The sequence below is a fragment of the Syngnathus floridae genome, chromosome 22 (assembly GCF_059516105.1).
Source record: "Syngnathus floridae isolate MCC-2025c chromosome 22, RoL_Sflo_1.0, whole genome shotgun sequence".
In the NCBI taxonomy this organism is placed as follows: Eukaryota; Metazoa; Chordata; class Actinopteri; order Syngnathiformes; family Syngnathidae; genus Syngnathus; species Syngnathus floridae.
Window position 1 is genome coordinate 3,458,419 of NC_142434.1, and position 27,557 is coordinate 3,485,975.

At 46.5% G+C, this 27,557-nt stretch overlaps 1 protein-coding gene and 1 long non-coding RNA gene across 9 annotated transcripts; one reads left to right on the forward strand and one right to left on the reverse strand.

Moving 5' to 3' along the window:
* Positions 1-565: 565 nt before the first annotated feature.
* ptpn12 (protein tyrosine phosphatase non-receptor type 12) lies at positions 566-26,311 on the forward strand. Of its 8 annotated transcripts, none has more exons than XM_088367381.1 (22): positions 566-681; positions 977-1,144; positions 5,341-5,470; positions 10,791-10,911; positions 13,786-13,923; positions 17,687-17,795; positions 17,860-17,936; positions 18,005-18,100; positions 18,371-18,409; positions 18,549-18,617; positions 18,724-18,783; positions 18,845-18,987; positions 19,083-19,149; positions 19,234-19,311; positions 19,643-19,741; positions 20,283-20,371; positions 21,961-22,150; positions 22,219-23,149; positions 23,838-23,905; positions 24,191-24,244; positions 24,335-24,422; positions 24,600-26,311. In XM_088367381.1, exons 5-21 carry the CDS (start codon positions 13,819-13,821, stop codon positions 24,416-24,418), a joined length of 2,358 nt encoding a protein of 785 aa, XP_088223507.1. In that variant the 5' UTR covers positions 566-681; positions 977-1,144; positions 5,341-5,470; positions 10,791-10,911; positions 13,786-13,818; the 3' UTR covers positions 24,419-24,422; positions 24,600-26,311. The 8 variants fall into 8 exon arrangements, with proteins under 8 accessions (XP_088223507.1, XP_088223503.1, XP_088223508.1 ...); XM_088367377.1 differs by having other exon boundaries at positions 22,219-23,134; positions 23,834-23,905; XM_088367382.1 differs by having other exon boundaries at positions 20,286-20,371; positions 22,219-23,134; positions 23,834-23,905.
* Positions 854-10,472, reverse strand: LOC148379234 (uncharacterized). The gene is made up of 3 exons (XR_015855451.1): positions 10,130-10,472; positions 4,372-4,475; positions 854-1,884 (listed from the first exon to the last, which is right to left on the reverse strand). It is a non-coding gene; the product is annotated as an uncharacterized LOC148379234 (long non-coding RNA).
* Positions 26,312-27,557: the final 1,246 nt, after the last annotated feature.

Sequence of the window (27,557 nt, forward strand, 5' to 3'; positions counted from 1 at the left end):
GGTGACGAGTCGCCAGACACAAGAGGGAGATGCCAGATGGTCTCCAGGGGCCCTGAAGGCCTTCGGCGGGCGCAGATGGGCCGGTGGGTGTCAACCCACACAGGCGGCACAGGCTGCGACGCCAGCGCCGAGAACAGGAAAAGACGAGACGAGAGATTGCACCAACGTTGCCAGTGATACTACACTTCACACTAGCTTCTTTGTTTCTCCGTGGATCTAACTGTGAGTGGTTGTGTGTCCATCCGTCTGACCCCGCTTTGAGGACACGCGGCCATTAGAATGCACGAGTTTGTATTGGTCCATGCTATGTTGTGTTTAAGCACGTCATTTTGCTTCTGTGTGACGTCACAATTAAATCTATACTGACTCTCATACTTTGAAAATATCTATAATTATTGTTGCATTTTATTATCTATTGACATTGAGGTAAAAGGCAGTATAAAGAATCTAACTTGTTTTGTTACGTCGTTCTATACTTTATACTTTTAGCGCCGATAAAACATACTTAATGGATAAAATGCCGTCTAATACGCAAACATGTTTACAAAATAATGTAATATGCATGCCAAGCCTTTAGGTGGCGCTGCACTTTGAGATGAAACAGGAAGTGGTTGCGCAGCAATTTCCGGTTCGCTTAGCCCAAACTTTAATGAACAAAAAACACTTGTCTTGGAGATTGTGGTGTGTATTGCAGCTCTACTGGACATTTTAGTGAGAGACACATTATTTAAATACATAACGAGTAGAAGTTTGTATTTTATTTTATTTTTAAATAACGAGTAGAAGTAGCGTTTGCTAAAAACAAAATGCTATTGTTAGCAACAACGCTAACACGTCAGTCGTAATCATTTTGACTTTTTAACTTGTCGTATTTCTTAATTCATTTCTATTCATATATATTTTGGTAATTTATTCAAATATTTTCTCTTATACTATCTTCAGCTTCAGTTTGAACATTGCCCCATGTGTTGTGTAGATGTGGAGGCCTCCTGCTCGGGGCTTGCCGCCTCATGGTCTGGTCCTGGTGTTCATTAAAAGTTGCGCCACTGCCAGCAGAGGACTACCTGGCTGCGAAGCTGGAGGCAACCTGCTGCTCACCCTGAAGGAACCCTTTGTTCTGTTGAACACCACGTATTCATGAGCGGTAAGTGTGGGCACACGCAGAGATAAAATGGTTTTTTTAGGGCGATTATAAACCTTCAAACAATGGCAATTTTAACAAACACAAAGAGCTTACAACAGTTCTCACAAGCAGCCATTATCTTTGCTGTGTGTAAACAATTACTATTACTAGAGATTAGTTGAGGACGTTCTCTGCCCATGATAAAAAAAAAAAAAAGTTCTGAAGCTTGGCATGACAACAGAAACTCGATCAGTACTATGTGTAATGTAATGAATAGGCGGAATAAAATATTAATCGTTAAAATCCGAATCAAAGCAATAATTTCGGCCCTCGGGCTTCCAGCAAAGTGACAGAAGGGTTTGTGTGCTGCCAGAGTGCACCTCAATTTTATGGAAATTATTATTAGAACAAAATATCTTTCAGCAAAGTTATGAACCGCACACTAAAAACCAGATTGACAAATTTGAGATCATCGTTGCGTAAGGTTCCAATGTAGTCTATCCCTTTCATTAATTTTACCACTAGTCAATAGAGTTTATCGAGTAGAAATTCGTCAAGCTTTCCGGCCTCGTGTTTCATTCCAACAAATGAGGTCCGATGATGAATGACGATCTGGTCGGTTCACAATGCATGTCGGGATTGAGTCCGGCCGACCGTGACCTCCTAACTAAATAGTGAAAAGGAAGATTGCGGTCACGGTTGAGAGTACAGAAGGACTTCTTGTCAGTCTTGTTTGGAGGATCCCTGAAGACACGACTCACCTGTAGATTAAAAATTCATGTTTTGTTTTGTTATTTATCCTGACTTCCTGACCAAACAATAAAAGAAACCGGAACATTGCGATCCAGGCATGTGATCACAGTTTGACCTCGAAGTCTTTGAATTGGAAGAAATGTGAGAATGTTTCGCACCCTGAGGTGTATCAATGCATCAATTGTGTCGGCTCCTCAACACCGGGTTTCACTCGGACACTCCGGTCCAAAGTGGGACAAACGTGATTTAAACAGCCTTTCATTTATGTTTTGAAATCACTTACAGTCATTGTATCTTCACCCCCCCTCCCCTCTCTTGTTTACCTGTGACTCCGTATCCACGGCGATGGCCGAAGTCGTCACGGCGATTATGTTACAACCAGGACATTCAGTTCCCAGACGTGGCGGAAAACGTGCTCGTCTCGATAATAATGTGACGCTACAAAGGCAATCATAAAGCGAGAACGTACAGAACCTCCACGATATGGGGGGAAAATTCTGTTCGAGCTGGCCCAGCAAGAATTCCCACACCGAGCGAGTAAAGTGCATCGATGTAACCTGCAGCGCCGAAACTCCAACATAACTAGGTCACACGCGGCATCATAACACGCACACACTCAAGTGCAAACACGGTGGGTCGTGTGCGACGAGGTCGGCGCCCTCGGCCTACTTTGCGCCGCACGTCACCAAGATGGAGTCGGCTAATTAAGGCAGCGCTGCAGTTTTTAAGTTCTCGCCGTGGCCGGTTAGAAGGAGCCAGTGACATCACGCGGCGTGTTTAATTCACAAGCCTTTTGAATTTCCGCTTCGGCGTTAAAACCGAGTCAGCCGATCAATCAGATGCGCTCGAAGGCTTCCTTCCAGTTGTAATTCTTCTCCCTGGCAAATGGCAGCCGTCCAAACGTGGGTGGCGAGGCGCTCAGGTGGATGGCAAAGGTCCCGAAAAAGGACTTGGTTACCCAACGAGCCGCGATGCCTCTGCCGCCGCCGCTCGCTTTGTTTTGTTTTCGAAGCAAGGAGGAGGAAGCCATTAGCTCGGTAGCTTAAAAGAATGCACTCAGTGAACAGCCGAGATTACTTCCGCTCCGGCAACTTTGAGTTCAGCAAGCACGGCAACGCAGGCAGCGACCCCCCCCCCCCCCCCACCCTCCTCCGATTAGCAGAGCACGCTCGGCTTCCTGTTTTCAAGCGCATCAAGCCCATTATTGCGCTGGGTGCGTTTATTCATGTTTGCGTCTCGCCGGATTATCGGCGCTGACGTCGCCGCCGAAGGTTAACCACTATCGAGTAACTTGTCGTATGTCACATCCGCGGCGGGACTTTTCCATTGTGTGTAAACAATGCGTTTAATCTCGTCAATTTGTGTCGGCAGATAAGGCGGCCGCGGACCCGGCGTTACGGCGACCTTTAAAACAATACGCTCGATGAGGTCACGCCGTCGCGTATTCCGCCGTTGAGAAATTCGTAGGGAAGCTAAGTTCGTACGAACGAGTGACATCATCTTCCGGAAGTGGAAGCCAGCTGTCACCGAACATGACATCAAAATTTCTGCGGACAAAAGTATTTGGACACCATCTTTTCCGATTAATACAACATACGAGCCGTGTCGTCCCGCTTTACATTGAACTCCAAGATATACGAAAATGCCAAGATGATGTGAAGGATTTGTAGCCGGCAGGGTTTTGGGAGGAGGGGCAAGGAGGGGGTTCAATGGTGGGCCAGAGCGCAAGCGCCGGTCACTTTAAGCTCGAGGCTAAGAAGATACCATCTTGAAGCGTATAGGTCACTCGTATGCAGATTTGATGCGGTCACGCTTGAACGTACAGTATCTCTTTGAACGCAGTTAAGCGTGAAGGATTCTGAGTGAAATCATAAAAAAAAAGAAAAGGCATGTGCTGACTGTTTTAAATTTCAATACGCGAGATGATCCCAGGTCACCACGGCGATGAAAAAGCTTCGGTAAGCCAGTCTGCTCAGAAACGGCAGACCGACTTTTTACAGGTTGTTCTTGTGGTGCGTTAGCAAGTCCTTGGGTTCTCGTAAAAATGAAAACATTCCATGGAAAATAAAGCAAGTGGTGTGTCAGTCAAGTGACATTTATTGCTGTGCTGAAATTTTATTTTTAGAACAAAGCCAGTCCATTTTAAGAGCAAACAAAGTGTTGTTCGAACGCCTCAGGGGAGGGGGGGGGGGAGTCATCCTCCACTGATGTGGCCGCCGGCGTCATGTGACGTTTTATGTCGCGTGATAAATACCAGCGCCTCGCTCCCGTGTATATTTGACACACGTTTGTCCGGCTAAAAATAGATTTGGAGTGTGCCGTTCAGTGGATGTTTAATTATTCAAGAGCTGGAAAAGGCTCGACTCCGTGTCACTGTGTCGTTCACTTGCTGCTGTGCGATAACAATGTCTCCTAGATACCCCCCCCCCCACACCACCAATCAAAAACATCCCACGTCACCGGAGCAAACGACGTCACGTTCTTTCCATATTTACCTCCTTAACTTGCCCCCGCTGTGACAAAGCATTTATTGGCTCCAGTTTACGATGTTGTCCGCACACTCAATGCTGTGCCTCATCGTATTTGGGAACATGACATTCTGTAAAAAATAATAAATACATCATCAAAATATGTCAGCTTTTCCTATTTACGAGTACAAAACATACTCCAGCGGAGGAAAGAACATCTGCAGGCTTTATGAATCAAGATATGAATGTAGGTCATCGTTGGCAACAAAGCATTCTAAAAATAAGTTTGTACTATATTACAATTGTAAGGTATATAAAAAAATATAGGCTACATCATAAGTGCACTGCCCCCTACTGTTTAGGAGGATGAATGTATTCGGACACTTAATGGTGACTTCCTGTTAACGAGCGTCGCTGTAAAACAAAAGACAATCTTGGGAAAAGGGGGCCCTCCATGTAGATCGCATGCATTCAATCGGGCGAGTTCATTCAGGTCACTTGTTGGCAGCGTCCATGGAAGCAGTTTGCCCCCAGTCACACGCCGGCCCAAATGCATGAACCCCTCTGACCCCCCCCTCAACCGGGGGTGCACGTAAACAGCGAGGCATGTCGGGAATGCCCACGTGCATTGACAGAAGAGGTTTTGTGCCGCCGGTGGCATTTGTTTGGTTAATCACGCCGGCGTCCATTGTTATTGGCCGGGCTGGGGGCGGGGCCTCCTCGATCCGCTGAAAGAACCTATGAGCATCAGCAACATACTGCGTCGCTTTCATCAGGTGAGGTGTTAGGCCATGCTGTAATGTCGCGCAAAAAAAGCACCATGCATTATTTCCGCTCCACAGATTTTTTGTAACTCCCACAACGGCGCAAACGTCCCTTTGTACCCGTCTGAAACCAATATTCTAATTTTTGATGTTTAACACTACTTAAGAAAAGCTGGTTGAAATCAGGCCAGAGAAATTCCAGCATGAATCTTTTGTCATTTGTCTCATCCAGATGTTTCACAAGCTGTGACCACCTGCCAGCATTGGAGAGACACGTCCAAAAACATCTGGCTCTCCGGAAAGCATCCAGAGCATGTTCTCACTTGCCTAAATGTGGCGGCATCATCAACCAAGAAATCAAGGTAGCAAAAAAAAAAATCCCCATGACTCATCACATATGAATGATAACATTCTTCCAGTTAAGATTTTATTTGTTTGAATTGAAACCATCCGGAAAGAAGGGATGATAATTTTCCATCGACCAATCTGTCTCGAAGCAAATTATACAGGAGAGCATTTGTTGTAATTGTCATTTGCATCTGAGCTTTTTTTTTTTTTTTAATCGCTAAACACCTGGATGGGTGAGATGAGGTGACCGCACAATCCCTTCATTTCCCTCCTCTGTGCAATAGCGCCGACACAACAAGGCCATTGTGTTCATTTCCGTGTGATGTGGCCAGGTGGGGAATTTTGGAGAGACCAAAAAAAAAAAAAACGACAACCCACGCATTGTTTCATCTCAGGACAGGTGTGCGCAAACGTGTTACAAAACAAATTGGTCAAAACAAGCCTTTAAGATCATTCCTAGTTTCCCATCATCTCCAAGTCGGGGTGGTTCCCCCCTTTGGACAAACAGAGTTGCCAGTGTGCAGCCGAGGAGCAAGGTGACGCCAGCGGGCCACACTGACGCCGTTGTTCCGAGGAACCGGTGAGGGGGGGGGCGCCAGGAGAGGGCCTGGGAATGCGCTGGTGGTGATGGCAGGAATTTAGGGGTGCGTGAAGACCCCCTCCTTCGAAAGGGAGGCCGCCGTTGAGACGCTAGGATTGGTGCTTGTGAGCACGATGTGTCAGCGTGGGGGGTAAAAGTTACATCTGCTCCCAGTTTGGTCTGCACCCCCCCACACCACCACCACCACCACCCCTTAGCTTGCAAATAAACGGGAGGACCACGAATTCCGACAGAAAGTCCATTCAAGGACAGCACAAAAAACCGCTGAACACGCACCAACTCATTTCGCGAGATCAGCTTTTGCAATCGAGTAGCGTCGTCGTGAATTACGACTCGAGAGAGTCGCTTCTCGGGGATGCGGAACTGGGCCGGCTTCCATCTGGCAGCGCCCGCAATCTCTTTCAGAGCCGGGCCGTTGCTAGGATGGAACTGCCGGGCGTTCAATAGCCCCTTTTTCGGGTCGTGTAAAAAAAAAAAACAGTCGGTTCTAAAATGGCCAATTAAAATTGGTCGGGTCTTAGATCCATTAAATTTTCTCCAATGCGCCTTCTATTCCGGTCCGGCGTAATGTGTATGTAGTTTGCTTGGAGATGACAAGCGGAGCTCAAGTTGGGAGTTGTTACATAATTCCCGCTCTGCTAGCTTCCATCTGGGAATACTCTTTTTTGGCAGCGTGCGTGTAGGCGAGAGAAAGATGGGAAAAAGTCAAGTGAGTCGGTGTGTGTGTGTGTGCGTACAGCCCGTCGTACGCTTCAGCCGCACGGATGCAATTTCTAAATACGTTCGAGTCACCGGATGGTTTGAATGGAGCGACAGCGTAAGCGCGGGGGCGGCGGGCAGGCTGGTGCGTGGGCACCTCGGCCTCCACGACGGGCTTCCACTCGGCCATTCACCGCCATCCGCTAAAGAGCTCCAGAACGGCGGGAGCCGGGCCAAGCCGGAACCGCGCTGTCGCTTTGGCCGCTCCAGCGTTATGTAAAACGGCCACATCAAGCTGTGCAGTCATTCGCTCGCACGCTTCATTTACATTTCAAGTGGCGGACGGGCAGAGGAAGCTTCTCTTCCCGCTCCGGAGGCGGCGGCGTTCCACCAGGCGCCGGCTCATGACATTAAATCAAAGACGCCCGGTTCTTCACTCCATTTTAATTCGAACGACAACTGTTTGTAGGTCCTGTATTGGACTTCATAAGGTGTACCTAATGAAGTGGCCAGTGTGTAGCCGCTAAATGCTAAATTCCAAACAGGGCACAATGGGTTGAATGGCGTGTGCCAATGTGGAGTGAGTGGCACGTGATTGGCCAGATATACAGGATGTCCAAAAAGCGCTGAGCGGACAGAGAGGCGCTGCGGCTTATGCGCTGAGCCAGCATCCCTAATCGCCGTTTGTCGGAATGTCAACTCCGGCAACACACAAAATGTCCGCTCGTATCAGGTTCAGCTTTTATTGTGCGGTGATCCTCGGTATTTTTGCGCTTTGCCACTCACATATTATTTTTGTTTGGAATGCAACTCGGTAAAGCCCACTAATTTGCATTTTTTTTCTGCTCTTTCCGAAGTACCTCAAGATGCCACTAGGTGGTGGCAAAGTCTTGACAATTTAGAAAGTAGTACACTGAACCTCCCGCTCTTATCGAATAATCAATTGACGCCTCCCAAAAACGTTTGTAATTCACGATGACCCAAAGTAGCCTCAGTGATGTTTGGAAGCGCTCCCAGCCAGGAAAAAACAAAAAAATCCTCCAAACTACTCCCAACCCAAAATTGACACTCAGTTCTGTTTTATATCCATAACAAGGGCACAAGTGCAATGGACGCGTGTTGTTACGAGCCGGCTTTTTTTTCCGCTCCCTTCGGGGCCCGTGTGGTTTTTCCAGCGTCGCAACTCTCGTGTTCTCTCTTATTACGTCGCGGCCAGAACGGTACGATCAAATAAAAGAGGGATCAGGGAAGACTACGACCCGAGCGAGTCGATCCCAAGGGGGCCAAAAAAACAAACAAAGGTCGGCCTTGCAATTTAAAACTATATTAAGCAGACAACTCCAACAACACAACACCGCAAAATACAACGCACGTGTTATTTGCAACCCGCTTATCTGCCCGAGTGCCAGCACGCGTCTTCATTTACACTCCGCCTTCTATTTTTAATTCTTACCCTCAGTTGCACTCGAACGCACCACAAAGATAACAAGCAACAGGCGTAATTCCTGTGCGAACACTCCACACCTAAAGGGGGCGCTAATCTGAAGCTAAAATTCATCATCTCAATCTAATCAAACATGAGTTAATAATTTAAAGGAAATTAGACTTCCCGGTTTGAATCGAGAGTTGTTGATTTTGAATGAGATCCAATTTTTAATCGCCAAGTCTTTCTCCAGAAGGTCTTGTTATTGTTAATTCAGGTGCAAGTAAGCGGCTCGTTCATTGTTTACGACAGTTGATGTTATTCCAGCGACCGGGCCTGCATAGTCATGAGATGACTCGGCACCAAGCGAATCCTTCAGCGCATGATGTTTTGCTTTCCTGTCCAGAAATACACCGGAAAATCTAACACGTGTCCTTCCAGCAATACTAATCTACAGAATCCCCTTCAGACCACCTCCTCCGTCCCGCTCCTTGTCTGTTTACACCCGCCGGTATCAACAAGGCCCGAGCACCATGGCAGCGAGCGGCGGCGGCTACGTGGGGAAGCGAAACTGCTTCCAGCCTGCCTTTGTTGACGCCGTGCCTGTCAGTGAGGTGGAAAAATGCTTTTGATGTGAAGGGGGGCCTCGCTCCTGCAGGTGCTAAATGGGGTCAACAATGCAGAATAGTGCCTATTCATAAAAAAAAGTAGGTCAGGAAAAAAATGACAGAAATTGGGGGGACGCTTATAAGTGCAACTTTAATCATTGTGAAATACAAAAGCCCCAGGTTCGGAATTGGGGGCTGTAGTCCCCCCCTCCCACCTCGGCGTGATTTCCAACTCCAGCTGCAGAGCGAGCCGAAATGAGCTTGACCGCATCACAGGGCGGCAAATTGAAGGAGCGTTCCGACTTCAGAGGCAGGCGTCCCGGTGAAAAAAAAAAAAAAAAAAGCCAGCGCTGCCACATCTGGCTCACGGTTTTGCCTCGGCGTGCCTCGCCTCCTGTGATTATCTCTCCCTCTCCCACCCGTCTTCCAGGAGAACAAAGAGGATTGTTGTTGAAGGACAGCCATGGGAAACAAGTTGGAGAATCACTCGGGGTGCCGGGGAGGAGAGGGCACAGTGTTCCGGTTGGTTCAAGTTAAAAAAGAAAAAAAAAGTTCCTGAATGGAGATTAAAGGGCTAACAGCGCACTTTGTTTCCCAGCATGCTTCTGGGTTTCCTCAGCAACCCCCCTCCTTGTCCGTTTGGTGTCCTCATCCTCACCCCTTTGAAGCATGTGCTCCGCAGATGAGATTTACTGAAAAACCAGTCCACGAGAAAAGATCCCGACGCTGTCCGTTAATGCACACGACGTGAATTCCGATGGCCGAGGCCAAGACGGGTCGGTTTGAATAGGAAGCGAGCCCGGTGGTTCCAGGAGGTCTTACTCCCAATCGTCTCTCAATTGAGCACGGAGACGAAAACCATAAATCACAATATTTAAATAGTTGAGTCAAACTCCAATTATGTGTAAAAATGATATATCATATATAAAATAGGTTGTACGGGATTAATAGAAGCATATTTCTTCGGGGAGGCACTGCCCTCACGGCTCCCCCTCTAGCTCCGCCGGTGCTTCTGGCCGCAAATTGGTGTTGACGTCTGTCTGGCTTCCGCTATCAAGATCCGATCTCTTCCCCCATCTGTCGTTGCGCCACGTAACATGAGCTAATTCAGCCAACACGGACTCCGTTATTAGTCACTATGCTGACTCACGCCACCTAAAGCCGTCTCGCTTTGTGTCGGTTTCCCCGTCCAAGACGCAGGCAGATGCAACTGGGTTGACATGTTAAGCGTGTCACCAAACAGCAGATGTTCAAAGGTTTTGAGAACCTCTAATGTGGCCTACTGTCCTTTTGGATCAGGTCTTGCAACAGGCCATTATTAAGGGTGCTTTAGTTTGGTTACCTGTTGCAACAGCTTTGGACCAGATGCTCTTCTCAAGAACGCGCCACATTCCGAGATTCCTTCACTCGGGGAATCCAGAAGGGTCTTGTTAAGACATTCCTTCAGGAATGGTTCAGGTGTCCAATCCATGACCTGAGCAGAAGCAGGAAATGTATGGTTGCATATAATCCCCTTCTTCAATCCCCAAGGCGTAGGCGGGGGGTGTCAAAATTAATGTCCGACATTTCTACACATGAGGCGTCAGACTCGAAATTGGCGTGAAATGGAGATGAAGGGCACGAAGAAGGCTTTGGATTACAGCTGAGCACGGGCAGGTCTTGACTGGCTTGCCCCTGCTCCTCGGCGGGCCTGTCAAGTCAAAACAGGTGACATCATTGCACAGGAAGTCTTATTGCAAACGCGGAAACCAAAGTTCAGAAAAATATGCTTTGATCTAAAACAAACATACCACTCCATTAGGAACACCTGTAATGGCAGCCAATAAAGTTACGCAACTTTGACTAACCGATAAATAGAAGTGTTCATTTAACAATGTATTTAATATTGTGGTGGTAGAAGCTGCATTGTGAGCTTCCAAATTTCTACATTTAACTTAAGTGATGTATTAGTTTAGAGGAATGACGGTTGGAAATAAATAATTGGCTTTTTTTTTTCCTTACAGTGAGCTTTTTCAGTGCAATGCAAAGCAATCAGTGAGTCAATGCTGCACCCTGGTGGACAACTAATAGAGAAGCAATAGATACCAAGTCATGCAATTTGGATGACCATTGTATCCTGCACTGGTGAGTAAAAATTTTTCACTTATTAAGGGGAATTAATGCTTTGTTACTATGCAGGGTTGGGCAATGTATGGGCCAATCTTTGCCCATTAATGCTTTGATTTGCAAGGCGATTTAATATTTATTATTTTTACATAAACAAAAATAATCTTTTTCACTCCCTAGACTAAATTTGCCGTTGCTTCACACCGTTTAATGGAATTTTGACGTTTTATTGTAAAGGTCTTAAGATTCCGAGTTATTTGAACGCAACGCATGAATTCGCCGTGTTCTCGCGAGATTATCCCGCGTCACATGCGGAAGTCGCTTTCTCAACCTCGTTTTCCGTCCAGTGCACGTTAATCTAGCTACAAACGAGTATTTTTGAGGATTTCAATCGAGTGAATTGGGAGAAAGCATGTCTTCTGTCACATGAAGTGATAATAATTGAATAAAATCCAAAGTTAACCTAAAATTAAGGCGGTAATGTCATTGCATCATTTTCGATGTGCTCTGCGTGCAACGCTGCCGTCTTGCGGCCAATTCGAGTAACCACACCCTGGTGTGGAATAAAAAAAAACTACTGTTAGTCAGCTGATTGAGGGAAACAAGTTAGAGCAACGTCAACTAATGACTAACATTTTTTTTACACAGTGGGAAAAGCTATACACCACTGAAAATTAAACGTTTGGGCTCTAAAATTATGCAGTGTTGGAATAGTTTCATTCAGTCATTCTCTTACCACTAGAGGGAGCCCACATACAACTCTTCAATATTGTTTCACTGCGAAGTGGATGTGACGTCCTGCACTTCTCAGAATCACTTTTATTATTAAAAGAAATGTAGCAGAATAATGAAACGCTTATGGTCAAGCAGACATTTAAGCACAATGATGACTGCATTCTTTGCACCATTTTTATTTCTTTTAATAAACCTTGATGATAGTATCCCCTTTATCACTTAGAAGGCTGTGTAATGATGAATAATCACCATTTTGGGCAGATATAAATGGCGGCATTATTCAATTGCGCTTCAGGCTGCGTGGCGGCGTGGCTCCCAACAATCCTTATTTGGATTATTATTGGCTTAATCATTGTTCACGACACCGCTTCAATACTGCCAGTCAGGAGCCCGTGGAATTATTGCGCTCCTGATTAGAAATCACCCAAATGGTTTGCTTTTGGTTCAAGTTCATAAGCAAGGTAATGTGTATGTGCAGGAGTGTGTGTGTGTTGGGGCCTCCCTCCAGCCCCTTGAGGTTGTGTATGGGCTTGTAACAGCAGCATTCCTCCTCTCAGCTGCTTCTCAACGCTGCATTCCAGAGAGAGAGAGGCGGAAAGATGGGAGGGGAAAAAATTGTGTGTGTGTGTGAGGGAGAAAGTCAAAGCGGGATGATTTGGGAGCCATGTCAGCAGGATGTTGTCATAGCTAACTGTCCTGGGGCCCCTCAGCGCCACTGGCAGGTCAAATACAGTCAAGAGAAGGAGGCGGGCGTTGAACCCAGAAGACCACGTTCTTTTAGGATTCCCATGCACACACCATGGCCTGTTGTCTTGCTTTTTGATTTGTTTCCACTCGAGTGTGGAGGGAAGAAATAAACTTGTTTAGACAGTTACGTGTGAATTGAGGGGGTTAGTCAGAGAAAGTAAACTGTGTTGGGATGACGTCATGCTTCAGAAGGAGATTTTTGTGTGTGAGGATAACAAGTGTTAGTGTTACTGGCATAACCTTCTCACAGTAATTTGTTTTCAGTTTGTATCCCCCCTTTTCAAACTTCCACCATAATCCAGAACAGACAAAGGTCACGTTCACTTGTCAAATCAATTTACTAAATAATTGAGGGAAAAAAAGACTGGCTGTTAGCGGTGTATTTGTTTCAAGTTATTTCTGGAGATGTTTTAATCCAGAGTCGACATTTGACCCATTAATCTGCGTTTTAATTCCGGCCTTCACGTAATATCGAGCCACACATCCCAACATCCTTAGTGGTGGAGATTAAAATCCCGTAATGGCTGCTTGACTGGATTATTTGAGCGTTTGCTTTTGATTTTAGAACCATGGACGGGATTAACCTGCTCCCTTGTCTATTCTTAATCACGTATTGTGGCATCTGGTAGGAAAATTGTGACTGTTACCAAAATACACACTTTCCGAGCATTTTTAATTATTTGAAAAAATAAAAATAAAATAATCCTATTGCTGTACTGTTATCCAATATGCGTGTAATAAAAAAAATAAAATTCAAAACGATGACGTGCCAAACCGCGTCGACACGACAGACTGGTGTTCTATCCAATCAGAATCGTCCTTTACACAGAGAGACGTTCGTGTTTGCCAATGACATCCCAACATTTATCCGCTGCCACCAATCAGCAGAGTGAATTCCCTTAGAAGGGGCGGGTTCTCGTTCTCGTTGGCTAGCCAGGTCCGGATATTCCCCAGTAGCAAGTAACGAGCAGCAGTGAATGTGGAAATCGAGCTAGACAGGGAGGGGTGGATAGATAGACTTATCCGAACCGGATCTCTTTCTCTTTTTAAAGTCTAATTGCTTTCTTGGAGGGGGAAAAAAAATCATCTACAAGGAAGTTTGCATAGCTTGTGTGACGCTGTGGTAATAAACTTCACCGTTGTGGCGGAACCCCGGTCGCTGCTGCATTTTCCTCCGACTACTGTCAAGCATTGTGAAAACAGCAAAGAAGAAAGAAGGCGAGACAACATGGGGCGATAATTAAAAAAAAAAAAGAAGACGAGGAAGGCTTGTGAACCGACGATGACTCCTTGGGAGGATCCGTGAAGCATATTTATTTTTTATTTATTCCCCCCCAACCCCCCCACTTCCTTTTGTCTTTTTTTTTTCCGTTGCTTTTTTTTTTTTTTTCGCCTCCTCTGCTACTTCAGGGAGGTTGTTTTTAATAGAAAGCGCCCACAAGCATGATGGACCAAGCCGGCATCCTGAGAAAGTTTATCCAGGGCGTGAAAGCCATGACGGAGGGGGACGACGACAGGGGAGAGGACAACTTCGGCAGCGACTTTATGGTGGGTGCAAAATGATCGACAGCTAGCTCGTTAGCTCACGTAGAAACCCTCCGTGCTCTGATCGGACCCCGTGTCCCGGTCCGCTCTGTCCCGCAGAAGGCAAAGGGACGACCGCCCTAACCCCACTGTCCCATTCCTCCCATTTCCAGGCTTCACACGTCGGCCTAGCCACAGACACGCCGCCGGCTCCTCTTTCGTACAATTAAGCAATCAAACCTTCTTGACGTCACGTTTTGGCTAATACACAGTCATTATAGTGAATAGCTCATTTATTAGCATAGCTTGTTAGTGCAGTTGTTATGGTGGCTCTTTACTTCCTGTTATAAGCTAGCTCCTGTTCACCATAGACATAAATGTATGCTAATGAAATACACCGATGAAATACTAATTGATAGGTGTTCCCTATTTCTAAGATCTTCATTAACAGTGACTACATATGCTACATTTAGATTTTTTTTTTGACACATAGACCCTTAGTGATGCTCTGGCTCCAGCTCCTTTGCCCTTGATGGGGGGGTAAAAGGGGCCTTTCTGCTCTAGCCCATTTCCCCATCAATTAGAAAAGTATTGCACCTTCTAATTGGAGGTTAGCTTGTAGCTCCTAGCAACGCGTAGCAAATGTTTTCAATCTAAAGTTAGTCACCGTGTTTTTAAAGGTTATATTGCATCATATTTGGTATGAAGTATTGAGCAGTTGTTTGATCGTGACGTACTGATTGGGATGGAGGCGTCGGGCACCCACACACACATTACACACGAACACACACCCTCCCGTGAACTTTATGGAAGCTGCTTGCTTGCCGGAGCTTGCAACATTCTTTCTTGCGTTTATTTCATAACATTATATCCCGCCTTTTAAATCGCTGCGTCATTGCCTTTTGGAGATACTTTTGTCAAACCTTCTTCAAAAAAATTTGGCAAAATATCAACACGCGTTTGATTGTTTTGGAGTTCTGTCTGGTAAATATGCGTTTCAAGTTGACCTCAGATATTGCTCAAACAGAGACTTTAGGGAAGTAGGATTTGTAATGTTGGGTATTGTTAAGGAGCATGTTGTGATGTAACGTACATGCGCACCAATACCAAGATCCGATACTCTGTATATTAAATTTCAAACGTCACAATGCTCCAAAATTCTGTTATCAAAATTGATCGCTGAAGATACAAAGATGATATTGACCTTACATTCGCTCGTCCGGCCCCTCGCATGACCCCCAACGTTCATTACAGGCGAGAAAACATTTGAATTGAAGCCCGCGTGCTAAATATTAATCCGAGGCCTCTGGCTGACTTTGCTCTCATCTGGCAACATTGTGCGCTGTTCTTCTTTAATTATTCATCCGAGAGCAGCTCGTTGACTAGTAGTTGGTTAGGCCCGCTGTAAAAAAAAAACTTGGACACCCACTTTAACCACCTATTGTTACTTATATATAGAGTGTGTTTTATACACATAATGACAGTGCGCTTGCTAGGTCATCCAGTCACAGATTATATGGTTGGCCAAACTGCGGGAGAATCCGAAATATTCAGGCAGAGTGCTTTTTTTTTTTTTTTTTGAATGTCAAACCTATTTTCTTCTGGGCTCATCAGCACGTACTGGCAACGTGTGTGTTTTTCCGCGAGAACATCGGTGACTCACGAGGTGAACGGAAAGCCCGAAGCAGTCGCCGAGTTGCCCCTTTACTGTCAGCGCTACGAATGCAAAAAGATGCAATCTTGCCTGGAGGGAAACATCAAATCAAAATATATGCGTGCAATTTGTGCAAGGTCCCAAATTGCATATAAAAGCCGACATGTGTTAAATTGATTTGATTGCTCTCCTTGTGCTATTTAGCTTCTATATGAAGACTAAGTATAATATGTCGGGCGCTACTTTTTTTTTTTTTTGTGAAATACCGACTGAAGCTTTTTTTTCTCCCCACCCACGGTCTGTGGATGTTTTCAAGATGTTCGAGCCTCTCAGGTTAAAAAGCGGAGACTGCCGAAGGAGTTTTGTCATCTCGTTAAAGCGGAATCTGCCGACGTGCGCGTGACGTGTGGATGTTTCATTAGCTTGCTTTTTGGTTTAGGGTGACACGGCAGGGGGGTTGTCGCTCCTGAGCTTTTACCTCACGTTACTGTAAAAACACCTTCTCGTTTCTTCTGGAAGCCGCCCCCTCGTTGGGCTTAACCCAAAAAACAGGCCTTCTGCCCCGGGAGCTGGCTTCTTCTCACAAGAGAAGCCGAGGCGTATTTCCGCTCGCCGAGGTAGCTCGACGAAACTTTGCTGATCACACACTCGGGTGAAAGTTAGAACATTGATTACCGCCTCACAAAAGTGTCAGAAGGCCTCAACAAAAGAAAAGCCTATGAGCACAAGGTCAGCAGGTCGCCGTTTTACGCCCTGCGAACATCTCAGCCGGTGAAACGATGCGCCAAGCGGATGATCGGGATTACGTGCACTCGATCCGCATCTGCTTCCTGCGGCCGGAGGGGAACAATAACGACGAACGGTTTGTTTTGCGTAACAGAGGAGCTGCGGGAATTCTATCAGGGCGACTTAAAAATGAAGAGTGACAGACATCGAGGAAAAAAAAAAAAAGGAAACACCGGTCGGTGGCTAATTAAAGGAGCGGACGCGACGGTGCTCCACTGACCTAAATTTGCTTTCATGGGATGTGACTCCAACTTCTCGGTGCATCTTTGCCAGTTTCTTTTTGTTGTTTTGTAAGTGCTGACCTATTTTACCGTGTGTGCACGCTGGCGCTGAAAGTTGACCGTCAAGAGTGAAGCAGCGGCTCGGCACCCCCACTTCCTGACCACACAAACACAACCCCCCCCCCTCCCATGCACGCACTATCCATATGCAAGAAGAACACATGCTCTGCCAATCAGCGCTCACGGCTGAACTGCGGAAAGAGAAAAAGCGTCTAAACGTTTGAATTATTCAGCAAGTACGCCGTTGCTTATTCAGCCAGGAGACAGAAAGTAGGTTAGCTCGGCGGCAGCATCTCCGAGCGGCTTTACCTTTTTCTCTTCACTCAATTCGCTTAGCTGCTAATGGCTTTTTTTCCTTTTTTTTTTTTAATCACATAGTTATTATGTCGGCAGCCCTCTGCGCAGTAACGGCCTTGGCATCCGCAAGTTATTTTCGACCCAAGTAATGTGTCTGTGAACGCCGGTGACTCACCCTGACGGGGGTCTGTGGAGGCGGGAAACGCCCTGTGTTTGTGTGTGTGTGTGTGCGCAGGAGAACGTGCTTCGCTCCTCTCCGATTGGATGCCAGGAATGGGCATCTTGTCATTTCACAGGCCCTGGTTTCTTCGTCTCCCATTCAACAAAGTGTGTCACGGAATCGTGAATGCAGGAAGCCCGTTAGCTTTGTTAGCAAGAGCATCTTTTCTTGTTGATCTTTTGTGCCGGCCGGTCGGCTCAAGCAACAGTCCGACTCCTTTATTCTTCCTTTTCCGCCCTCCAGGCGTCCTCTATTATTTGTCCGGGTACACATGTGCACTTTATGTAACAGGAAGTACGAGTAATTAGAAGCAGGGCCTCTGCAGACGGTAGCCAGCGCCGTCGTGGATGTGAAGATCGTGCGTGCCCTGTGACCCCGTTTTACATAATTTTGGAATAAAAGCAATTTTGCTTCTTTGCGTGTTGAATTGGTTGACTATCATGTGACTGTCTCCTCTTTCAACATGTCTTCCTCAATATGTCAACCACAAGGAGCTTTAAAGGAGGAAATATTCAACCTCGGTGTCTTCATGTTTTGTTTTTTTTGCAGCGTCTGCGGCGGCTTTCCACCAAGTACCGCACGGAAAAGATTTACCCCACCAACATTGGCGAGCGAGAAGAAAACATCAAGAAGAACCGATACAAGGACATTCTCCCATGTAAGTCCCGCTTGGTGATACTTTTTCTGCCTTTTCAAACCATGTCCTTCTTTTTTCTCCTCAGTTGATCACACTCGGGTGAAGCTGACGTTAAAAACGACCAATCAGGATACAGATTACATCAATGCCAATTTTATCAAGGTGTGAAGATTTTTAAAAAAATTCTGGGTGATATCTTCTGATGATTGATCATATTTTTTTCTTCTCAGGGCATGGATGGCCCCGAGGCCTACATAGCAACTCAGGGCCCCCTCCCCAACACTGTGATCGACTTCTGGAGGATGAACTGGGAATACAATGTCGCTGTGAGTTGTCGAAAAACGTCATCACTCGGGCTTCGCTACGATTCCGATTCTCGGTCTGGCTCATCCACCGGATTCGAAGACATCCATTTTGTTATCAATAATTGAAAAAGGCTGCTAATTGTATAAGTAGCGGATAAATATTTCATATAGCTGAGAGAAATTGAGAGGCAGATGGGACGGAGCAGATGGGTCCCGTGTTTTTTCGCCGATTAAGCTGAGAAGCTTGCAGATGTGAGCCCGTCCTAATACGTCCTCTGTGCATCCCTGCAGGTCATTGTGATGGCCTGTCGTGAGTTTGAGATGGGAAGGGTGAGCCTTTTTATTTATTTTTTAATTTTAATTAGACTTTCATCAATTTTTCCTCAGTTTTGTAATTTTTAGAATTCTCGGTGAAGATTAAAAGGAGTAGATTCCGTTTCGGCAAACTCTCCCGCTCTTCTCTCCTCAGAAAAAATGCGAACGGTATTTCCCGCTGTTCGGGGAGCCCGTGAGTTTCGGCCCTTTCAGAATCTCCTGCGTGAGTAGATAAATCTACAGCTATGCGAGGAGGCGGAGCCTTTCTCATATTTTCTTCTCATGGACGTCGCTTGAGCTTCGTCGTCAACGCTCTCGTTGTCTTTCAGGAATCGGAGCAAGCCAGGACCGACTACTCCATCCGCTCTTTGGTGGTGGAGTACGAAAATGTAAGTTTGCGCTCAAACACGAAGCGGAAGGCAATCACGAACCGTCTCGTCTTCTCCGCAGGAAACTCGTAGGATAACGCAGTTCCATTACATCAACTGGCCGGATCACGACGTCCCTTCCTCGTTTGACTCCATCTTGGACATGATCGGACTCATGAGGGAATACCAAGAGAACGATGACGTCCCCATATGTGTGCACTGCAGGTGCGGTACAGTTATGAGAGCGAGTCCTCCAAAAAGGTTTTCCCCTCATCTCAGCTCATTTGTATGATTTTTAATTTTTTTTTTTCTCTGTTCAGTGCCGGCTGCGGGAGGACAGGAGCCATCTGCGCCATTGACTACACGTGGAACCTCCTCAAAGCCGGGGTAGCTGCAAATCCAAATACTTTCCGCTTTGTCTTTAATGTCCAAATAAACTTTTTTTTTTTTTTACATTGTGTGCCCCTTAAGAAAATTCCAGAAGATTTCAACGTTTTCCGCTTGATCCAAGAAATGAGGACGCAGCGACACTCGGCTGTTCAGACAAAGGTTCGTTCAACTATTTTTATTTATTTTTTTACTCTCTATTCGCAATGACACCTTTTCGATTTCATATCCGCCGTATATTTGTGTTCGTACCTCTCGTCTGAATCAAAATATTATGCTTAACACAAAGCGAAGCAGTTTCCAGGAAGCCGGTAATGAAATTTAAAAAGAAAAAAAAAAACAAAAGCCCGGCGTACACTTCCTGCCTCACTCAGGGGGAGTAATGAGGTTAGCGTTCATCCGCCAGCGCTTGTTTCATTGCTCCATCCTTTGCCGTGCCAAAAACTTTTGCTTTTCATTGATTTGTTGTCTCTTGCCCCCGCCTCCTCCCCAGGAGCAGTACGAGTTGGTCCACAGAGCAATAGCGCAGCTCTTCCAGAAGCAACTTCAGCTACTGGAGAGCCCCACAAACGTGCAGATCCACGACGTCATGGTAGGACAACACAAATGTCGCCTAGTAGCACAATGGAAGCCAAACAAAAACACAAATAATGAGTCACATGGGAGGCAGCGTGTCAAAGTTGGCCTCCAGAAAACTCTGAGAGTTGTGGAGCCTCGGAGGACTCTAATCAAAAAGAACTTTTTTGCTCTCGTCTGGTTTTTTTAGTCCTTCGGCCCACATAACTGCTAACAAGCTGCGTGTCGCCACTCGTTCATCTTCCTTCCCGTGGCCCTTGACGTGCGACCCAAGTTCAGACACATGATTAGAAACATTCTCCTCACCCGGAAACAGCGTTTAAAAGTCACAGTTATTGTTATGTAATTATTGTTCGTCATTATAGAAGATTAGGGCGTGAAATGTCATCAGGGCAACAAGTGTGTTATTATCTTGTGCTTAACTGCTTCTCCAAATATTTTCAGCGGCCATTACTGACTCATGCCTTTAGCGGGCTGAGTCACGGCTATTGTTTAGCGGCACAAACACCCACAGAAGTGCATTACGCAGCTTACTTTTTTTTTTTTTTTTTTTAAAGCAGGATGAAAGCAGTCCCGACAAAGCCAGCCACCAGTCGGATGACGAACGATGGGACACGCCTCCTCCCAAACCACCTCGGATACGCAGGTGAGATGCTTTTTCTGTCTTTTGGAAAAAAAAAACTTTCTTCCTTACTCTGCTGATCTTTTGCAATGGTCTGCAACTCGAATGTGGCTGGCAGGCTTTTTCCAAACACTTGACTTATCTTTGCCATAAGTGTATTGGCGCGCTCGCCTGCTGAGCGGGACTCGCTCGTCTCTCCCCTTCTCAATTTTAATTTCGCCGTATGGCCCCGGCAGGGATTGCGCTCCACTTTCTCCTCTTCGCTTGGTCCTCCTGATTCTCGTTGGCTTTTACGATCCACGCCCAGAAATGGCAGCCATGATGAATGCACGTACCTATAGACAAGATATGCTTTTATTACCGCCGCCGGGGAAATGAACACCCAAGGACGCTAAAAGATATCCACATAAAAATTATGTCTGGCTTTTTCTTTCTTCCACACCCCCCCGTGCAGAAATATATAATATCTGACCAAAGACGGTTGATGGGAAGGCAAAGATTTTTTCAAAGCGCTCCAACCCAAAGCCACAAACGTGCCGTTAAAAAATGCCGCGACACTGTCAACTTATATGGGAATATATATGGAGCCCTTTCCCACAAATTCATCCTTCCGCTGCCTAAATACTCACTGCGTGTTTTAAGCCTCCTAAGACCATCCAAGTAGCTATTTTTATAGTCGGCACACACACACACACACACACTCTGCGCTTGAACGTCAAGGTCACCGCTAGCGAGTCAGACACACCCCAAAATGTGCTTTATTCAAAAGCTCATTTGCATACTTAACATGTAAAGCAAATCCTACTCGTGTTTGTTTTTTTTTTTTTGCGTTTGCTCCTTTTTAGCCCCTCAGCATATCATAAAAGTTTCATCATATCGAAAGGACGAATGTCTCGGATAAACTCGTGCTTTTTTAATAATTCATATCCCCATGGAAACAATCCGCTCCAGTGGTGGGAATCATCTCTTTTATTTGCTCATCCAAGGAAGACAATTTTTAAGTCGTTCCGAGCGAAGCCATTTTTTTTTTGTTTATCTGAAAAGAAGTTAGTGTCGCCACTCGAACGGCTGCAATGAAGAGTGCCGAAGCAGGACAGTAAATTAAGATGGCGTGCAATCTGATCTCCCCGCGGAGGAGACTCGTTAATTCCCCTTAATCAAGTCAAAAGGCATTCGAAATCATTTCCGAGAAGCCCCTGCGCGCTTGCACGGAAACTCGCTCCGTCTCATCGGTTAAAGAAATAATCCATAAAGTGGGATCCAAATTAATTCTGGAGAAAATAACCCACGTGCCCTTTTGTCTGCAAAGTTGTCAAAGCAAAGGAAATTGGCGTTTCAGCTAACACGCAAAACGAATGCGTTAGCTCAAAGGTGGCAACCTCAACTTCCTGTCAACAATTTTCACGTGCTGTCAGAAAACGCGTAGCTCACGTGCACACAAACAATCTGCTCCCGCTTCTTCAGTTGGCTTTCTCGGAAATTTCAAATCGCATTTTGACGGGGCTCGGCGGGCCAATTTGGATTGCATAGAAAATCTGGTCGAAAATTTGTATCTACTATTTGCGCCCTCTAGTGGTGGAAAAATAAAGTCAAGATTGTTCTTGTGACTTTAGTGCTCAGGTGGAAGGCGACGTGAAAGAGGAGATCCTGCAGCCCCCCGAGCCTCACCCCGTGCCCCCTATACTGACCCCCTCGCCCCCGTCGGCTTTCCCCACCGTCACCAACGTCCGCCAGGACAACGACCGCTACCATCCCAAGCCTGTCATCCACGTCCTGGCCAGCGCGCAACAGAACCTCACTCAGGTAAAATGACAAGTTGTTTATTTACGTTGTGCCTACAAAATGTCATGCCTTTGCTTCTTTGCTTCCAGAATAAAGGCACAGAGATGGAGAAGAACCTGTCCGAAGCAAGTGTGAAGAAGACCCAGAGCAGCTCCGAGCCAAATGACCAAAATCTGCTCTGTCAAAAGCAGCAGATGTCCAATCTGGATCTGAATGAAAACTACAACAACAAACTGTCTGCGGCAACAGCAAAGACGGAATCGGGCCTGAGCGGGACTCCTTCCTTGCCCATATCCCCGGCGGCCGACTGCGGCGGCGCGCCACGCGTGGAGAGGAAGCTCAGCATCGAAATCAAGAAGGTGCCTTTGCAGGAAGGACCTCGTAGTTTCGACACTTGCGCCTCTATGGGAGCGGCGGCCGGAGCGGGCGGCGGCTCGGCCAATAGCGGGAGCCCGCTTCAGAGGTGCCACGCCTTCAAGGCCCGCTCCGGACAGTCCCTGCTCACGTCCAGCTCCTCGCTGTCCGAGGACTCCGGCACGGAGGGCGGAGCGGGGGGATGCGGGGAGAGCCACGCAGAAGGCGGCGTCCTCGCCAGACCCAACCATCTCCCGGTAACGAGCGACGGCGGGGACCGGGCGGAGCCGAAGGCCAGTCACGCGGCGTGGACTCATGCCAGCCCCGAAAAACCTTTCCCCAAGACCTCCTCGTCTTCCTCGTCGTCCGATCGCGTCGCCCCGTCCTCCTCCTCTTCTTCGCACCTCTCCTCCTCCTCGTCCTCCTCCTCGTCCACGCCGGTTCGGACCGCGCTGAGCTTCACCAACCCGCTGCACTCGGACAACTCGGACGAAGAGGGCGACGGGGAGATGGCGGCGTGCCGGGAGAGTCACCGCACCAGTATTTCCACGGCGACGGTCACGTCCCTTAACTTTGGAGATCATCAGCCCGTGCGGAAGGTGTCGCCCATGTCCATCGCCGGGCAGAGCTCCTCGTCACCCGCCACAGCAAGTACGGCGACCGCCGGTCTGTATTTCACCATCGGGGCTTGTTTCGCACCGCACTTAGCAACCCGCTGACACAAGTTGAGCAAACCACTCAAAATTGCCCCCGTAATCCTTTTTCTGGGTCAATGTGGGTTAAGAAAGTGTGTGTGGTGGTCGCATGTTGAATGGTGAAGGTTCAATCGCGCATGTGAAACACGTTTGGGATTGTGGTGGCGTGTTGCGGTTATGCAATTGCAGCGGAGAATCACGAAGTGTGTTGGACTGGGACACGCTTAGGAATGCTTTTGGACACGCGTTTGCTGCCTTTTTTTTAAATACGCCGAGGCTGCATGATCTCCATCACTCTTGGGTTGACTAAAGTGTTCATCTTCATGCTCGCCTCGAGTCGTTCCCGTATTTAAACCCACCAGACGCAGATTTATGTCCATGGCATTTCTCAAAGTGGTCCCGGGAGTGTTGTTTTTCTGCTTGGCTTTTTTTTCTGGAGCGTTGTTTCCATAACGCGTCACACGATGGGTCGCAAAGATGGATGTGCTTTTGGACGGGTGGCGCTCTGCTAATTTCTGCTTTGTGTCAAGCACACGGCTGGTGGCTGCTTGTTTTGCCGCACCGATTGCTTCCCCAATCAATCAATCCATCCAGATTGACTTTTTTTTTTTTTGTAACCTTGCCTCTTATTTGACCTCTGACCCTTTTAACCCAGACAGCTGGGACAGTGACGACTCCCCTCCCCCCCTCCCAGAGAGGACCCCCGAGTCCTTCATACTGGCCACAGGTGCGTTTGCCTCGCTGGGGGAGGACGCTCACCCAGACGCCTCCTGGATGATGGCAGGAAAACTAAAAATACGTCATCCCCGACTCAAGTGAAGTTTATACAGTTGTACAACAGAGGGCGCTCTTGGCCCTCGTGCAAGGGAATGATGTAGGACAGTGAAGGGCAGGCATTGAGTCAGCATGAATGAATTTGTTCCCAAAGAGCTTGCAAGAGTACACATACAAAGTTTGAATGAGTTCAAGTTTTTTTTTTTTTAATTTTAAATGCCTGTTTTCTCTCCACCAGACCCTCTGGACGTTAGGACACCCGCCTCCGCTGAGTGGAGTGGGTCACACAAAGGTGAGTCCCCTGTAATGAAACACCAAGTTATTGTTTGACTGCAATACAAAATTAAACATTTGCTTTTTTTGTGTGTTTACATTTGTGTAGATTTGTCCGAGTGTGTCAAGAAGACCTCTGCAGCCAATAGTCAGTCTTCGGCCGCCGCAACAGCCAACAGCAAGGCAGACCTGAGTGGGTAAGTCTGCTTTGTTTTTTTGTTCAATCAGCAGTTCAATCATTGTTAGGTATCGAGTAGACTCGGAGGCCTCCGATACCAACTTGTGATACTTAAGCTACTTTTTGAAATGATTCAGCCCTGTTTTGGACCTCTCTTGGTTTTCTTAGCGTTGTGGTTGGTCCTCTTTGTCTCCAGGGTTCGATAACCGCTGCATTGCGCCCAAAGGCCCTCAACAATGCCCCCCCTGGAGTGGACACGACGGACCGCTCTGTCCACAACAATGTCCTCCCTCTGGAGACGGGCCAAGATCTCACCCCGGGGTGGTCCCAAAGCGAGCTTCTAAGATGCCACCCTGCCGGCTGTGCGTTTTTGCAAGTCGGAGCCCCCCCCCCCCCCCTCCTCCTTCACCCCCTTCTTCTCGAGAGGCTCGTCCGTTTGGCTGGCTGCCGGCGGATGTTTCAAGACGCTGACGTGGGAGCCGTCTGCTTCTTCCCCCGGTTAGTCCGAAGCCTAATATCTGAGCGCAAATAAGGAGCCATCTTCTCTCTGAGCTGGAGACGTTTTCCTCTTTGACCAAACGGAAGCCCTTCTTATTAGATGTTCTCCTTGAAAGCAACACTTGACTAGAAGGTGCCCTTCTACTGAATCAGCAACAATCTTCAAAGCGAAGTGAGATAATCTTAACCATGACGCAACCTCCTGGGTAGTCTCCCCTCCTTCCTCTTCACTCTCCCCTCACGTTCTGTTCTGCTGATGCTACGTTACCCAAGATGAGCGTAGAAGAAGAAAAACGGGGACACACCCTCGTGTCTCCCCCTCTGTCATGGTTTGCCTTTTAGCTGCAGTACTTTGGACGATAGTCCTACGATGTTTTTAAACCCGAGTTCCTGAGTGATGTGGTTTGGTCCTAATAAGTTGTTAAGTAGCCGTTGAAGTATTTAAGGTCCAAACAACTACGCTTGGAGACCCGGGTTCTCAGTGCTGGGACCATGAGCCGGCCTTAGTCTATCTCTCGAAGAAGACCGTCAAGCGCAGTCCTCCTCAGCTTTCCAATCATGCGTCGGTATTATTTTTTGCTTGCTTCATTTTCTGCTGCTTGTCTCTTCTTCATCGCCCCCTGGGGGAGGCCGTCAGGTGAACGACTTTGCACATGCGATACTCTCGTGGCAGTTGACTGACACCAGAACGAGCTCAAATCGGACCCACAAGGACTCTCATCGTTTTCTCGCAACGTCTATTACAGGATATACAATGTTTCATAGTTTTTATTTTTTTTTTGCTTTTCGAAAGATCCAAAACTGTACAGGTGAGTTGCGATCTATTTTATTTCGGATTTTCTTTCCGTTTAAACAGAAGATGTAAGAAAATTCTACACAAAAAGGTGTAAATTATTTCTAGCTGCCTATTTGTTTTTTGGGGTTTTTACGTTTTGCCAAAAAAAAAAAAAAAAGATTTTAATTGGTTGACAGAAAAGCAGCCTGTTGGCCCTTTTCTTATCATAAGATTGTAATAATAATGACAATAATAATAATGTGGCTTTTTTTTTTTGTAAATTTTTTTAAATGTTATTTTTGTATACGCAGTTGTTTGTCGCTTGGTTTGATCCACTTCGCTCAATTCCCATCGGACTTTCATTTTATTTCTCTTTCCTTGGCCTTGAGGTTTTGCCGACAAACCGTATGCGCACTGGCCTCAATTTCAGAAACAAGCCCACCTGTGCCTTTTACGAGACAGCTCCCCCCCAACCCCCCCGTCACTCATTTGAGTGGTGCTGATATTTGCTGCTGAAGCTCTTTTTGTTTACCCCACCACCACCCTCGTGTAACTCACCCTGTTGCCCCCCCCTTAAAACTACACACATTGTATGTTGCAGAAATCAATCAGTAAAACAAACATTATATGAAGAATTGACTTTTTTTTTTTTTTTTGTCGGAATGTGCTACTTATCTGTGAAGCTGACGCACACTTTGGGCTGCGCTATCTCATTTCTGATGAAATATTAACATGAATAGGTCAACATCGACTTGTATACAGAAATAGAAATGCCAAATGGCATTCCGTGGCAAAACTCCAGTAAAGCACTTTTTAGTGGAGTTGGATGCCTTCCATTTGTTTGGCTCTTGTAAACTGATAATGTCATGACTTGCTAGAAATGTGTGTGTGGGCGTCAAGATGGCGCCGCCACCTGTACACACACATGCTAATAGCAGGCATTTATTAATCTCTGCACGTTGGGGAAATACACGATGTTTGCATCACAATACAGGATGCAATGAAGCAAGATTGTTCTTGATGAAATAACTGTCATTTTCTAGACAATACCTTCAGTTTTATTCCCAGCATGTATTTCCCCACAGTGAACTTTTGACTTTGCCATTAATGGCTCCGTTTACACTCTAATCCAGCCACGACGATCATTTCCTAGCGCTGTCAATAATCGCCTCATTCCCGGTTTGGCTGCCTCGTTCTGATATCATAGCCAATTCTGAATACACAAAGTGTACACAAGGCCCGGACGGTTCACAAGACGTTGCGTAATGATGTGTTTTCTGTGTGTGAAAGGGAGATAAGATAATCCTCTTGGGGAAATTGGATCAAAGAGGTGAGCGGATCCCCTTGATTGATGCATTTTTATTTCCAGCCCACAGACAAACACACGACGTCATCCACTATTTCTCAATTGGAGCTGTGTAAACTCGTGGATTGTAATAGACAACCCAAATATTGTGTTAAAATTGCTACACACATTGCTAGTCAAATGATTTAAAATGGAAGTCAAAAAAATCTTTGCCCAAAAGTCTAAACACTAAATATTATTACATTGGTAGATTAAGAATTAAATAGACATTTTAGCATTATACTTCCCTCTGCTGTTGCCTCAAAATGCCCTTGGGCTCACATTACGAATGTCATGTGATAAAAATGACTTAATTTCCACTTTTAAGATAAAAGCGTGGTTATGGAACAAAGTCATCTCTTATTTTAACGCATACTAGCACTTATTATTATGAATGCGCTGGGCAGATTAGATTAACCTGGCAACACAGGAGCTCAAATTTGATTTGATGAAAAATCTATTAACACAGGAAGCAGTGCAGACGAGGAAATGCGGTAAAATAGTGGCAACGTGCGGTTTGGGATAAATTAGTATAA

Coding starts and splice junctions, on each gene's coding strand:
- ptpn12 (XM_088367377.1), top strand. CDS start 13,819: ATGATGGACCAAGCCGGCATCCTGAGAAAGTTTATCCAGGGCGTGAAA. Junction 18,988..19,082: donor CCCATATGTGTGCACTGCAG/GTGCGGTACAGT, acceptor TTCTCTGTTCAG/TGCCGGCTGCGGGAGGACAG. Junction 23,906..24,190: donor GTCCTTCATACTGGCCACAG/GTGCGTTTGCCT, acceptor TCTCTCCACCAG/ACCCTCTGGACGTTAGGACA.